General features: G+C 43.5%; 1 protein-coding gene across 1 annotated transcript in view; it reads left to right on the forward strand.

The window, feature by feature from the left end:
• LMX1B (LIM homeobox transcription factor 1 beta) overlaps positions 1–14,014 on the forward strand; it is a 99,647-nt gene extending 85,633 nt beyond the window's left edge. The window contains exons 3-8 of the mRNA XM_034067392.1: positions 1,048–1,280; positions 4,698–4,876; positions 5,609–5,686; positions 6,088–6,154; positions 6,943–7,104; positions 8,609–14,014. Coding sequence (XP_033923283.1) covers positions 1,048–1,280; positions 4,698–4,876; positions 5,609–5,686; positions 6,088–6,154; positions 6,943–7,104; positions 8,609–8,766 — 877 coding nt within the window. The 3' untranslated portion in view covers positions 8,767–14,014. The remainder of the gene's footprint in view (positions 1–1,047; positions 1,281–4,697; positions 4,877–5,608; positions 5,687–6,087; positions 6,155–6,942; positions 7,105–8,608) is intronic.
• Positions 14,015–16,424: the final 2,410 nt, after the last annotated feature.

Raw genomic sequence — 16,424 nt, forward strand, 5'->3', positions numbered from 1 at the left:
TTTTTCCCCCTGTGAGCACATGGGTGCAGTTGTGTTAATTTCATTGCCAAAATGTAAATCTTAATGCACCTTGCACTTTGATATATTGCTATAAAAGACACTGAATTTCAAATCACCAAGCCCACTGCGTGATACAGGGATGTAACTTGGCTATTCATCTTTATTTGAAGCAGCTCTCTTCCTAAAAGCTCACTTAGGGAGATTCCCAGTTGCCATTAGAAAAGCAAAATAAAATTAATCTGAATCATCCTAACTTTTATCTTAGAAAATTAATGATGGAGGAAAGGGGATTTTTAAAGGTTTAATAAGAACTAGTCTTGAGTAGTGTATATTCTAGAGCCTGTGATTATAGTGGTAATTTAGCAGATTGTATCACTGCCTATCTCTGCCAAAGGATGTTTCACACCATTTAAAATGCACAGTACTCCCTTCAGAGACAGGTTGTTCTGGAATAACTCAACATCCAAGGAAAAGCCATGTTATTTCACTCCTGACTTTATCAATTGCATGTGTGTGATCGCACATGTGTGTGCATCGATCGTCTTCTCAGCAATTGCACTGAGGTTTTGTGCTTGTTTCTGTGTTCATACATCAGCCTCCTCAGGGACAGACAATACCAAAAATGGAAAGTCATGAAATCTGCTCAGAATAGGATTTAAGTGCTGAAACCAGAGAGCCTGTGTAAAGCAAAGTGTGAGCTGGTCCTTCCTCTGTAAGGTGCATTAAAGTAAATTTGGTTTTGAACAAGGTATCTGTACTCGGAGACCTCCTTTTTGTTTCTCTTTTTGAAGAGGAACAAAACAGTGAGATAAGGACAAATCTTAGTATTTTTTTTCCAGCAAAGGTGATTTGAGAATCTTGAGACCAGAGGGATTGGGATTTGAATAAAGCGCGTACCTGTGATGTTTCCAAGTCTAAGGATGCAAGTCTTGCAGTGTGAAAAAGCATGAGCCAAACAGATCTGCAGTTAGAGAATTTGCTGTGTTTGAAATCATGCAGTGTGTTCTCTGACATTCCCTTTGACTTTGCTGCCTCTCTTCATTACAGGCTGTTTGCTGCTAAGTGCAGTGGCTGCATGGAAAAGATCGCCCCAACAGAATTCGTGATGAGAGCCCTGGAGTGTGTTTACCACTTAAGCTGCTTCTGCTGCTGTGTCTGCGAACGACAGCTGAGGAAAGGGGACGAGTTTGTTCTTAAGGAAGGGCAATTGCTCTGCAAAAGTGACTATGAAAAAGAGAAAGACTTGTTGAGCTCGGTCAGCCCAGACGACTCAGACTCAGGTGAGCTTTTCCCACGCCTGCTCCGACTGGAAAAGCTGCAAGGGTTTGTAGAGCTTTCTTATAGAAATATATATCCATTTGCACATCTACTTTATTTATATACACATGCAAATTAGCAGCACAGCTAAAAGAAATCCCTACTTGCAGTCTGTTCTCCCTAGCTTGATTCCTTCCCTGAATGTGCTGCTTAGTAAAGGACAAAAGCATTTAGGTTTTGTCAATGTATTTTTCTGTAAGATCCCAAAATGTGAATCAGCCTCACTTCAGTTACCCGAGGCCTCATTCAAATGTGCTGTTTTCCACAGGCATTCTTCTATCCACTTAACATGTTTTTCAGGGGATCTTCTGCACATACACTTTGAGCGCTGAGCTAGGAAAGTGGACAAAGTAGTAATCGAATTTTCAAGTGTATTCTTTCTGCTGATCACAGAGAGTAACTTAAGAGACACTCTAAGCACAACACAGAAGTACTAGGAGAATCTGAAACAGAGGAGCGGGTTTGTGCTGCAGCAATAGGATGTGTAGTGGAGGAAGCCATGGCAGCTGCCTGCTTGGTGAGGCTGCCTGCAAATGTGCTCTTGTTAAGGCAGACAAGTGGGCTCACCTAGGAGAGAAATAAAAGCAATAATAAAAACAAGTTTGCCTGCTACAGATCTCCAGATTTTCCTGGAGGTCCTGCACTGTTCCTGATGAATGCAAACTGTTTAGGACCACGGGACGTCAGGCTTGATACCTTAGTAAAATGGTCTATTATGAATCCGCAGAGTGATCCCTCTCTTCAGAGGGATATGGGCTTTGAATGGTGTGATTGCAAGAGTCTGCACACTTGGCTAAGGCAAGTGTCACCATACTGTGACCAGAGCTTTTACCTTCTCCTAAAAGAGACATCGGAGCCCTCATACTCGATAGCAGATGATGGGTGTCTTCCCCAAGTTCTTCACAGTGATAGAGAGACAGATGCTTCCTTTCCTCCATCTGTTTCCTAGGGAAGTTTTTGAAAGAGAGTGAGCAAAATCCATGTGCTGTCTATCCAGGGTTAAGAACACGGTAGGGCACAGGACAGATAGCTCACACACTGGACTCAGGTTCTCCAGTCCAAATCCCAGGGACTTAGCAGGGGTTACAGTGAGGACTGGCTTTCAGATCACAGCCAGTTCCAGGAGACATTGGATGCCTCCTTCCCGTGCCATATATGCTCAGAGAGATTGGAAAACTGCTGCCATTGTGCCCTGGCTGATCCCCAAACTAGAGGCAGTGCATACACAAATTGCTGCCAGCCATCATAACTGTGCACTTGTTTCCCAAGAAAATGTCTAAGAAAATCAACAATTATCATTCCATTAAGCGAACAAATGACATGAATGTTTGCCTCTGGTTGATGGGAAAATGCATTATTCTAATTTAGGTAAGAGCAGTAATTATCTTAATCTCTAATCTGAGAGTCATATTCTCCACATTACTGAAATTTGTATTTGGATGTCAGGAATGCTGCAAGACAAAGGTCACTGCTAACTCGCAGGACATGCAGGACCGGGGTCTTTCTTGGAGGAGCATGTTCTTTATTGTCACACTGTATTTGCAGGGCCTTGAGTGCTCTGCTCTGTAAATCTCACGTCACAAGGTCTGTGAATTTGCCCCAGGCCTGTGAGTTTCCTTGTCCTTCAGCATGTCGTTCTCATCTCCAACCTCAAAGTCCCACTGTCAGCCTGTAAGTGTTAAGACAAAGCCCCTTTGAGAAGATGCATGTACAGGGTTGTCCCCGTGCTGCAGCAATGGGATGGGGATCCTTCTCCCTTACCTTCCTCCCTCATCATGCTGGCACTGGTAGCTGCATTTGAGATGTGCTTTGGGCTCTCCTTCAGGACACATTTTCTATTTTGTGATGATCAGCAAGTTACCCCAGTGGGACAAAACAACCTTGGTTTCAATTCCATTTCCCCTTGGCACAAGGGGTAGTTTCTTACTCCTGGAGCTGCTTTTCCCCCCCCCCCCCATTATTCTCTGTTAGCCAAACCCAAACCTGAAAAACAAGTTGACAAATTAAATGGGATGTTTTGTCTCCCATTGTCTAATACATAGAAAACGCAGATCTCCCAGATGCCTGTGTGAGAGCAAACGATTTCACATAGCCCTGGCTGGGAATGTGTCCTGCTCCAATCAAATATTTATCCACTGGACACAAAAGTAACTCTCCAATGAGCAATGTTAATCCTCACAAACCTTTCCTTAGAAATAGCATGCTGGAAAGTTAATAATGTCATGGTTATTAAAATGACTGAAGTTCTCTTTAATCATTAGGCCAAAGATGCTTATTAAAGTAAAAGGTGATTAGATTGCTAGGTGCATAATAATCAGGCCCTAAAATGAATTAAAGTCTAATTTGTTAATTCCCCAAACGTGATCTTTGAGTATATAAAATTGCAGAGTGTTTCTTCATGCTGAAGTCCCTATAATCATATATTAACATTTTCTGGAAGAAAAATCAGTAATCTGGTGAAATAAAATATGCTGAGTTGAAAAGTTGTTTTTCGGAACCAGATTTGTACTTAACTCTTCACACTTTGCCACTACAATTGGTATTTTCTATTACAACACACTAACAAACATTGTATCATCAGATTGTATGAATATTCAGAGTTTAACAAATAATGCATTTAGTCTACACAAGCACATACTTACTTGTATGTATTTACCAAGAGAGATTTCTGCACGCACAGATAGACACAGTATAGTACATAGAGAAAGAACGCTGATGTTTTCTGTGGGAAACACGAATGAGATGGCAAAGATTATATTGAATATTATCTCTAGAGCTTAAAAATGTTCAAATCCACAGCTGGAATCTACACTTATACAGCTTGAGATATTTTTGTGATACTTGCATTTACACTGTTTTGCTGCCATAGTGGTGCAGGCAGTAGTACCTGTCTGCAGCTAATGCTTCTGGAGATGTGACTCTGCTGTGAAGAAAAGGGTGTGCATCAGTTGATGTGGTTGCAGGAGGTGAGCACATGGGGGACCAAGTGATGTCAAAAGGGCACAAAGTCTCCATGTGCCTGATTCCTGGAAATATTGAAGCATTTTCTGGATTTCAAACCCCTGAGTTAAAAATGAAACACATTTTTATGTTTTTATGGCATTTGATTTAGGCAGTGCACACAAATGTAAGATAGTCTCTTCCTTCCTGCAGTTGCATTAGGTATTCAGAGAAACATGGGCTAATGCTGAACCTGCTAACTAGCTTGGCAGCTGAAGAGCAGTTCTCAAATACCTTAGAATCACAGAATAGTTAGGGTTGGAAAGGACCTTAAGATCATCTAGTTCCAACCCCACGCCATGGGCAGGAACACCCCACACTAAACCAACCAAATCTTGGTGGAACAAGTATGATTTCATATCCTGTTTATTTTTCACTAGTTAAAAGTGATGATGAAGACGGAGATGTTAAGCCCACCAAAGGACAAGTAACACAAGGAAAAGGAAGTGATGATGGGAAGGACCCAAGAAGACCTAAACGACCGAGGACAATACTTACTACGCAGCAGAGACGAGCATTCAAAGCATCTTTTGAAGTGTCTTCCAAGCCCTGTAGGAAGGTAGGTGCTTCCTCACAGACCAGAAGTCATCTCTGACACCAGGCTGCAGAGCTGACAGGGTCAGGCCACAGCTCCCTGCACTTTCTTGGGACAGCAGCAGATACCTTGGGGTGACTCCAGAGACCATGCCAGTGTACGGTAATACTCACCCAAATGCCATCTCCACCTGGAGCAACCAGCAGCTCAGGACCAACCAGCTCATTGCTGTCCCTTGGTATTCACAGCAAGCAGAACAGCTCCAATACTTGTCTGTTATAAAACATGAAATAGACCTTGACTATCAGAGCCCAGGTAAACAAGTGTTTTGGCCCTTCTTTTTCCCACTACAGAGGGAGTTACTATCTATTCAGAGGGTGCTCAGCTTTGGACCAACTATTGTCCTTCCAGTCTTGCTTTTCTATGAAACTTAACCCTTCTGTTTGTAGCAGCAAGGGAAAGGTAGAATGTATTTATTCACTGATGAAGGTAGCAAAAAGCAACCCAGCTCACTGTTTCCTCCTAAGTTTGACTGTGTCATTTTACACAGCTCAGACTATTTGTTCAGTACTTATGAAACTGGTGGTGACATGAAGGGCAGAACTTGAATGAACTATGCAAAAATATGAGGAACTTTTAGAAGTAATTCTGTGCATGCAGTTTTTAGTGTAAGTACAGGCATAATCCTCCATACATAACTGATTAGTTTTTCTAAAAAATATTAAAATTGACATTGTTAAACTTTTCCTCCTATAGGTCAGAGAAACACTAGCAGCTGAAACAGGACTCAGCGTGCGAGTTGTCCAGGTCTGGTTTCAAAACCAAAGAGCAAAGGTAGGTTGTTTGTCAAGTCCTCAAAAGTAAAACACAAATTGTCCTCCAACACAAGTTTCCCCCTCCCCCTAGATGTAGTACATACCACAGGGATCCCAGGGACTGAACTGTACTTATTTTGCATGCACTGCTCTCTGCATCCATACAGGAAAGGCAACTTTCAAACACAGATATTAAGTTCATGTGTTCAAAGCAGCATGAAGCTGGGGGTAAATTTTGCATGCAAATATGAAATAGAGACTAAAATGTTTAAGCTTAGAAATGAAGCTGAACCCACAGTGGTGTGAGCATGAATATAAATGGTCTGGTTTAATAGATTTTATGTTTGTAGAGAGTTTTGTAAGAAACAAAATTGTTGCATTTGGAGCCATGAGATTGTTCTATTCTTTCTCTTTTATCAGATGAAAAAACTAGCACGAAGGCATCAGCAGCAGCAGGAGCAGCAAAACTCACAGCGACTAGGGCAAGGTAGGGCATCCGTGATTGAAGGCAAAGAAATGGATAAAGAATCTGCCATGTTTCTTGAAGTGCTGTTCCCACATAATGCCTGAAGTACAGGTCCACAGAGCACACATGAGTCTGTGGATAATGTGTGCCACCATCAGTGCTCTGTCCGAGTGCTCACCCCAGGTTATCCCACAGTTCTTCCATGCAGCCAGGCCCTGCAGGTGCTTACACAGAAACTGTTACCTGCTTCCTAGAATAAATCTGCAGTACAGAGATGCTTTCATTGGAGGAAACCTCCAGGAGCCCCACTCCAGGTAGATACTGAGGAAGGAGTCCTGTAGGCTGCTTGCAAAGGTATCATCAGCATCGCTGCCACAGCCAAGGCACAGGGAGCTGCACAGAGGCACCAGGGCTTACCCTGCTGCTCCATGGATGCTCTTGAGCATCTCCAACTCCCAGGGTCTTGCAGCCTCAAATCCTCCTCTACAAAGAGCCAGAAAAACTGGTACCAACAGAAGTTAGAGAATAATAGGGCTTTGTTACACACGGGACAGACTTTGGGAAGATGGGGTCCAGTAGTATTATTTAACTCCACACCTAGAGTTAAATAACTCCAGAAATTATTTAGTCAGAAATTACAAGTCTTTCAACTTACTGCTCAGGGTTGTACTCTCAGACAAAATGTGGAAGGCTCCTCTGAATGACAGGACACACTGAGCTGCATCCCCTCTGTGCTTGGGTCCTTTATTGCTGCTGATGCTGCCTCTTTATTCCTAAGTAGTGACTGTGCCCTCCTGTTTGCTTTGCAGAAGTAATGTCCAATCGAATGGAAGGGATGATGACGTCTTACACGCCACTTGCACCACCACAGCAGCAGATTGTAGCAATGGATCAAAGCAGTTATGGCACAGACCCATTTCAGCAGGGTCTTACCCCTCCACAAATGCCAGGCGACCACATGAACCCTTATGGTAAGGCATGCATCATTCTGCCGCATCAGAAATAGCAGGGTTCGTATGCTGGTTCACACCCTACAGGTTCAGTAGAGTTACTTGCTTTTATAGTATTGTTTTCTGAATTTGTACCAGGGAATTTGTACCAGTCAGTTTTGTATATGTGTATATTTTCATGTATACATAAAGGGAAAAAGAGAGCTCATCCAAGGCTCTGGACACCCTTCAGAACTATTTCACAGTGTAATTCTGAGAAATGACAAACCAAGCGACATCACCTCTCCAGCTCCACTCTTTTAAACCAATATCCAAGACACTGAAAAATAAACAGCACCAAATTCTAGCTCCCTCACAAGTTTCCCTTTTTCATAGAAACTTTTGGGGAAAAGTGCCTTCAATAAAAAGAAGCAATCTATTCATTCCAAAATGTTATTCATAAACACCCCTGCAGGATCCCTCAGACTGGATGTGTGGATTTGTTAAAAACAGGTTTTTAAGCTACTAAGAGATGTGTCACAACAGCACATTTTTTCCTGTGTAATTTCATTCTCTGCCCAAAATCAAGATGATGGTTTGCTTTCATGATTTCCTGACCACACACTTTCAAGTGGATAGGTACCCTAAATGCATCACGAGCACTAAATGCCTAATAATTGATTCTGGACAATTGCAGTGTGGCATTTAAATAAAATTTAAGAGGATTTCTCAGACTGGTTATTGGCCTTGCTGTAACCCACAAGGGTCTGCTCTGTCAGACTTGTTTCTGCTGACCAGGAGCACTTCACTATAGAGGGGAGAGCACAAAGCCATTTCAAATGGGCGCGTGAGGAAAAAGAGCCAGACTAACGCTTTCTTAATGCTCACAGGACTTGAGCTACAGCTCTTTCTGGTACCTTCAGAGTTGAAGTAAGTTGAAATCTCATTTGCTAAGGGAAATAAAAGGCGCTGTTCCAAACCAGCCCCAGAATTGTGGAATTTTCTTAAATGAAAGCATGTTTACAACTGTAGCTAACTCGAGGCCAGGGAAGCTGGGTCTCTCCTCCCGAGTCCCATTGCATTTGTAGTTCTGCCTTTTACCTTGTGTGTAAATGAAGATCATTACTGGCTATGGTTCTCAGACCACTTTTCCCATCACGGGCACTCGATGTCTGCTCCCACCTTCCTTGGGGCTTTGGTGCCAATGCAAATGCCAGATCCCAATTCAGAGGGAGCCAGGGAGTTGTTCCTCCTCCCTAGCACTGTTTGCTCCCATCATCAGCCAAGACTCTCATTTGTGCTGCTGACTGCAGTATAAATTAAATCCTGGCAGTTGTGAGTGGCACTGCTCCTAGCTGAACTCTGCAGATTGGTTGCTGGCCTTCCTCTTTGTAGGTCAGACCCTTAGAGCAAAATTAGGGTAACGTGTAAAAACAAAACCAGGAGCGTTCCCTTTTGCTGCAGCGTGCAACATGTGAGCATCGTGTGTACTGTGTCCTCCTCTGCCTGCACAGAATCCAGCTTAACATATACGTTTCATTTGCAGGAAACGACTCCATTTTTCATGATATCGACAGTGATACCTCTTTAACTAGCTTGAGCGACTGTTTTCTTGCCTCTTCCGAAGTTAACTCCATGCAGGCTAGGGTAGGAAATCCCATTGACAGGCTGTACTCTATGCAGAGCTCCTATTTCGCCTCATGAAAATAAAAGAAAACAAACAGCCGGCGTATATTTAGCCAGTGACTTTTTCCAGTGCAGACTCTACAGCCATATGTTGCCCAGCTCTTCCTTCACAGTGACTCCTGCTGCCTCTGGACTGCAAAGAGCATTTTTAGGAAGACTGTATCTGTGTGCATATATGTGTATGTATGTACATATATATTAATACCTACCTACATACATACATATATATATATAAACAAAACGCATCCACAATCCCACCCCCTTGATTCCCAGCTTGCACCAGACCACGAGACAAGCACGGAAGGAACAGAAGACCCTGCTCGTCAGAAGCCTTTGGTTTGGTTTGAGCTCATCGTTGTACAGGAAATGGATTTTGCGGAAAGCTAGACCTTTTCCTCCTTTCTCTCTTCCTTTCTTTTGGATGTTTAAGCTTTGTTTGTTTTGTTTGGTTTTTTTTTAAAGCCACTGATACTGACATCAGTCGACCATATGACAAATAAATCAAGGAAACTGGAGATTCCTCCCTTTTCTTACTGCATGATTCATACTATGTTGTGGATAAATTGCCATTTGAACTGTGAGAAGTTAATGTAAATGTGACGTTCAACATTTGTTTCCTTTCTACACTTTTTCTACATAACCTAGATCTGCTCATTAGTTTATAGCCCTTATGCGTATGATACTGAGGAAACTGGTTAACAGTAATATTTGTGGAGAAAGCCAGTGATTTCATAATAAGAAAGGTCTATGACCCTGGAGAGGAGATGCATGTTAGGGACAGAGGCATTTAGGTTAGTATTGATCTTAAATAATTAAAACTAAAGGTGCTTACAAGACAGAGTTTTATTTAATTCTCTTTTTTTGAAGTGTGAGAATAAACCATTTACATTTGTTTGGAAGTGCCAAATTCAAGTCTAGACCATGGCTGGCAAACATGTGTTGTTCATTCTCTTCTGTTTATTTATGTTTTGCATGAGGCATAAATGTGCTCCATTGTCCATCTGGAATAATTAAGCACTCCTTTAGTTAATTATCTCGCCTCAGCAAGAATCTATGATACACATTTCTAGCCTGAGCCATCAGAAGTCCTGAAACGTGCTCTAACTGGAGAAAAAACAGTATAGAAGAGATCACAATGGGAGGTTTAGGTTTGTTGAGCTGAAGTCTAAGCCGAGTCCTGCAGGTTTCACGCTGACAGGACTCCTGTATTTACAATAAATACTCAAGTAACCTGTTAGTGCAACTGTAAGATGAACAAGTACACAAATTGAAGGTAATGTTCCAGCTGAAGTCTGAATGTCTCAGATGCTGAAGTTTGAGCATATGTCATATAGGTTTTTGTAGGGCATAAAATAACATAAATAATAATAGTATAGTTATAAATATTGCCTGGTGATAATTATAATGTGGAGAGGCAGACAAGTACGGTCATGGCTCTTAGTGGAGAGAACTTCATGGGGAAAATTTGCCAGGGTAATATCAGTAATTATAGGGTGTGTTCAAAATAGAGCTCATGGGGAAAGATTGGCAGGATAGGCACTTTCTTAAATAAATACCTTTAATATATTGACCATAATAGCTGAAAACAAGTCCAAAGCATTGGCTAATCCGATTTCTCCACGCTGAGGACTGGTACCAGGCCAGCACTGCTGTCTCCTGTGGGACTCAGTGCCTTCTGTAGGGATTCTCTGGGACTCCCATTGGGGTGGCGGTGCCACTGGGAAGAAAGCAAATCCACTGAGCACAGAGAACCTATGGCCTTGGCAGAGGGGGGGTCCTGCTGGGGAGCCTCTCAGAGAGTTGCTCACCCCTTCACTGATGGAGGAAGGTTCTTCTTGTGTCCCAGAGGGGTGGATAGCAAGGATCAGATGATAAGTCTAAGGGAGTAAATAAGATCACATTCCCTACCCAAGCACGGAAACATGGACCAAGCATGTTAGAGGTTGCGAAAGCAAAAGGTGCATGTGTTTTCACTCTGTGGAGGTGAGGAAAGCACCAGGGAGGAAACTGTGTGTGCAGTGCAGGACAGCCAAGTGCAGACCCCAGGCAAACCCTCCTTCTGCTGTCCAACACACACACAGCTCTTCCCAAGCAAAGGAACCAATGTCTCAGTGAGGATTTGGGGTGACACTCCCCTCCCTGTTGGTTCCCATCTCCTCCCTCTGTGGCAGCAGCCCTATCTGCAGGCTGCCATGACCAGGGAAAAAGGGCCATTGGGCCCCTGTGCTTTTGCTAGCGACCATTGCTCACTTTCTGGCAGGGATGTGGATTTTCAGTTGAAGGTTGTGAGCCCCTGGATACATTTTGAAATTCGAAGAATTTTCTTTTCCTACCCATCCCCTTCAATTATTTCTCCCTTTCCCTGTGTATCAAAGTAAATAACATTTCCTTTCTCTCTGCATGACCGCAAACATCTATAAAGAACTCAGGTGATCCTCACTGCTTGCAGAGCAGAAGGCAAGCATATTTCATACAGCACATTTTAAACATTTGTCACCACCAATCTCAATGGATTCATCAAGTTTTCCTCCCCACCCTTCTGCTGTGCTACTTTAGAATCATAGAAAAGCATCTTCACCATCTCAAACATACTGTGTTTATAGCCTCTACACGTAGGCACAACCTTACTTCATCCCTCATTACTGGCAGGATCAAAATGGCATTTTTAGTGTTTACAGGGACTTATATGAGAACTATAATGTGACCTACAGTTTGGAGAACTGCCTTGTCCCAACTCTACCTCTGCTTGTGGGCTGGATGTTGAAATAACAATCCATTTCCAAGGAAAGTATCAGATATTCCATTTTATAGCTGAAGTAACCATAATCTTTTGCTGATTTTTTTTGGATGACTGCTACCTTTTTTTCCTTTTTCTTTCATTGCTTGTACATACCATGCCCGCTTCTCTTGTTGTGTTGGATGATGATGCCTTAGCTGTTTGTTCCCCCATATTCTACCATCTCCGGTGCCACATGCATGACACAGTCGAGCCCTCTGGCATGTGTAACGTTTCCCATGCCACTGTGGGTTGCTGCTGGTCAAGGGAAGGAATGCATAGCCAATGATTTCCAATGGACCCGTTATATCTGGCAAAGGCCAAAGTTCATTAAAGCAAAATAAATGTCACTTTTTTTTTGTGGAATGAATTACCCTACTGGAGTGTGATCATTGTGGTTTTAACCTGGGACCTGCAGTAAAAGATTATAGAGCAACCTCTGACCTTTTTGATTTCTGCTTTACTCTGCTATTGTCAAGGGGATTTCACTGATCAGGTGAAAGTAAGATGTTTAATGGGCCATATCACAGTAATATCTTACACTGAGTCAAATTGATAAAGTCTTGCCAAAAATTCTTAGCATCTGGCACTTCAACGGAAACCACAAACAATGACTGCACATAAGGGAGCTTGAAGGCTAGAGGTCATGACAGCAGTTTATTACATGCACCTTACAGTGATCATTTTCCCTGGGAAATTAACCCCTCTCTAATATAAATGCATCAAGTGAGCTCTTGACGGTGGTTCAATCATGTTGTTTTGGCTAAGCAAGGAATACATGTTAAGCTTAAGTGGTGACAAGATGCAATTAAGTAAAAGATGATTGATTAGGTTTCAGTGTTTGCTCAGTAACGTTTAAAAAAGATACTGTGAGATCAGAATGAATATACCAAGCACCAGCTTCCTCAAAGGTCCTTAGTATGCAGTTACCAGGTGGTAACAGTGGCACATGAGAGATTTGCTGGCATTCAGGAATGGTTGCTGAGCAGTGTGGTCCTTGATCCCACTACTGGGCTCTTGGCTGCACCTTTCCATTGCACAGCTGACTGTTGAGAGGACAATTCCTACCATGCACGGCTGTTCTCAGCCCGTTTGTCACAGCACTGCACATTAAACCCTATATCATAAGCAGTTAGGGGCTGGTGGTAAATCTGTATCCCAGTCACAACATGGAAGACAGTTAAATTACTGCAAGTAAAGAATGGTGGTTGCAATCACTATGACTCAAACACTATTCTAGGTATTTTTATCTCCTTTTCTTCTTTAAACTCTGTCATGAATAACATCCTAATCACTTGGTTCAGTTGCTGCTAACCATGCCTGAGATGTGACTCAAGTTAGCCCTTACAATGGCTGCTGAGTGGATCTTTGAAAGCCACCCTGCACAAGTCAGATGAGTGTTACCAGGTCTTTTGAAGGAGTCATTGTCAGCAGCAACTCAGCCACCTCACTGTGCTGTCACTGCATGGGGAAGGTCCTCCATGCTGGCAAACCTTCCAGGGATGATGTGAACCCACTTACCTCTTCCTACTGTGCTCAGGACTCCCTTCCAGTTTCCTTAAGGATCAGAAGTAGATCCCAAGCCACCACCACAGGTGCCCCAGGGAACCCGGCTCTGTGATGCTGCTAGGGATGCTGCAAGCTGGGGTTTGCGAAAGCTCCTCTTTGAACCATGTCATAATAACTCTGGTTGTCCCTAAAAGCCACTAGAAATTAACAGCAGAACCCAGGAGGAAGGGAAGGGTTCTCACAAGCCTGGAGCTTGGTCACAACAGTAAAGGACAGAGAGGCTACTGGGACACATCCAAGCCATGGGAGCTGGAGCCACAGTACTCACAGTCTCGAGTGCTCAGGATAGTGCTTTGCACAGCCCCATGCCCAAACCACGTCGTGTGTTTCTGAACAGCAGATGCTCCCTGTGTGTGTGAGTCCATCACCAGCCCAGTGGCATGGGCCAACGGGTGCTGCACCCACAGCAGCGTGGCCAGGGCTTTAGGCATCTCTCCTCTTGGTTAGGGGGGTACCTGGGACTTATTACCTCTTGGCAGGCACCTGAAGTCTTTTGGCTTTGCTGGGATTTAAGCACAGTCTTGCTCATTTGAGGCCTATCTGAATAAACTGTTTGCCCTCCACAAGGATGCAGCCAGGCCCCTTGGTTCTGCACACCCTGTTTCTGCTCAGCAGTGACTGTGAAGGGACTGCCAGCTCCTTTGCATTGGGAACTCTGTTTTTAAGTGAACACCCTATTTTTTAGCTGTGTATGGCTGTATTACTTGTATATTTATATATTCTGTATTTATGTTATCGAAATGTAGTATTTTGTAGCTGTCTGTTACAATTTGTTTAACTTGTAAAAAAAATATGACTATGCTCTCTCATACTTAACCAGCTGCCTTCCACCATAGACTCTGCTCCCTTCCCTCTGTGCTGGTAACAAACCACCATAATGTATGTAGATCGGATTCTTATTATGTTCTTTTTTTAATTTAATTACTTGTCATTGTTAAATTATTTATTAGCGTTTTTAAATTTCAATTCACTGCATTTTTTTCCCTGCCACCATTGCCTGGCAGCCAAGATACATGAGTTTCTCCTACATGATGCTCCTTCCCACGTGCACATGTGCACACACACACACACGCTCTAAACAAAACCAGAAAAAGAAAAAAAAGAGAGAGATGACACTTCAGTATATTTGTAAATAAAAGCAACCTGTAAACAAAGCAGGATTTTCTTTCAGTGTGCAGTTCTTTCTTTGCTTTTGCAGACTGAAAGCGTGTTCTCTTATACCCCTGCCACAGGACCTGGAGGAGCTTTAAGGTCCCTTCCAACCCAAACTATGCTATCACAATCCTCTGCCGTTTTTTGCATGGCCTAGTTTAGGACAGGAAAAGTCTGTAGGAATTAGAGGTGGTGCAACCAGCCCAGTCACTCAGACAGAGCTCTGTCAGGAGCAAGGTATGTGTGGAGCAGGCACTTCTTGTTCCTGGCAGTGCCAGGAAGGCTCATTCTGAAGCACGTGGATGTGACTAGTCAACTGCAATAAGCCCAGTGGCATCTTGGGCATACCTGGGGCCATGACAAGCCTGAGTGCACCACTCCTCTGCCACTGGGCACAGGCACAGCTATAGGAGGAACCAAGGAAATACCAGTTCATTACAGAAAACAGCTTCTACCATGAACACAGCAACTCACAGTAGCAGAGGTCTGGAGAATGAGCAGTGTTTCTGCACGAACAGCTTGAGGGCAAGACAACAGTGCTCATTGCCACCACCTGCAGTGGTGATGTCCAAGAGCCAGATGAGCTTGCAGAGTTAAAGGCTGTTTGCTGCTGTTAACAGCAGTGCTCTAATGCAGCCTCCAACATTCCTGTTGTTTGCCGGCACTTAGTGGTCCAGCAAGGAAAGGCTGCCTTGATCCTTTCCTCACCGTGTGAGATGTGGACTGGTCCTATCAGTCCAGTTTTATGGCAAGGCAAGTTAGACATCATCATTAGGCTCCCTTGAAAATTTGCCATTTAAACTATTTTAAGGTGAGAATTGTGATTTCCAGCTAAAAGCTGCTCTTCACCCACAGGAAGCATATGCTTAGTTTTCCAGCAAAAATTCTGATTTTTTTAAAAGAAGTTAAATAACTCAAATGGAAAATTTCTGACCAAAACCTGCTAGGTTTTCAACAGACACCATGAGAAAAGAACACATTCTGCAAGATTTTCTTTAAAGGGAAGCAAAACAAAGCAAATGCAGGTGTGGAAAGTGAACGAGCTCCAGGACTAGGCAGCCAGATAAGCTGGGCCAAGGGGTTTAACCACTTTTTCTCTGCTGAAGTGACAGAGAAGTGGCCATGGCTATTCTTTTATTACCTTAACTAATGCTATTTATCCTTAAGTGAAAAGCCAGTGGTATTGCTGACTTGAAGCAGCAGCACAAGAAGAGACATGCAGAGCTGCAGGGGGATGAGAAAGCCCAATGGTCCATCCTGCTGCTGAGCTGGGCTGGCTCCTCAGGCAGCTGTGCCTGGGGACAGGGAGCCAACCCAAACAGCCTGCCTTGGCAGAGGAACTGTGCTGCTCTGCTGGTCCCTGCCACAGAGGGTTCATACTGGAAAACAGAGTGTTAGTATCCTCTGTGCTTGGGCTCAGAAGGTCCTCTCTGCTGGCAGTTGTTATGGTATGTACAGGCAGCACACAGGGACCAAGCTGTCCTGCCTTACAGCCCTGTCCAAGCACCACATCCTTCTGGGTCTCCAGGTTGTCCTGCATTGTCAGCAGGACTGTGTGGTTGGGGGCTCACCAGGATGGACAGCAGGAGCACAGAGCAGCATAGGCAGCCACAGGCCTTGCTGCAACCCAGAGCATCTATTCTATCCAAACCTGAAGTGGCAGAAGCCCTGACAAAAAGGCTCAAGCGATTTCAGTGACCTAGCAGGGTCTTTCCTGAGGCAAAACACATGCAAAGGGAGCTGTGTGCTAACATAGACAAATGTGTGTAAGTATTACCAATAGATTATAAAGTACTCATCTAGTGATGGCAAATTTGAGACCAATATAAAATGATAGATGCATGTTGGTGTCTCTTGGGCCATGTAAACATGAACATGAACTTCAGCTGAGGTTTGATCTGGTCACATCTGATTATTCACTCATTGTCATTCCCCAGGTCCAGACACTCTACATTTCTGTGCCTCAGGCATAAATTCACAATTTCTATTTTTCATTAAAAATCAAACCATACAGTTTTACAGCTAAGCTGGTAGCACCAAAAGGGAAAGAACCTCTTTCTTCCAGTCACACCATTTCAGCACATCCTTTGCAGCCCTCGTGCAGCAGGGTGAGTTCATCTGGCTTGAAAAACACTCCATTAAGGACCAAAATGAGAGCATTTTTCCCCTGGAAGAGCTG

This window comes from Melopsittacus undulatus, chromosome 11 (genome assembly GCF_012275295.1).
Source record: "Melopsittacus undulatus isolate bMelUnd1 chromosome 11, bMelUnd1.mat.Z, whole genome shotgun sequence".
Classification (NCBI taxonomy): Eukaryota; Metazoa; Chordata; class Aves; order Psittaciformes; family Psittaculidae; genus Melopsittacus; species Melopsittacus undulatus.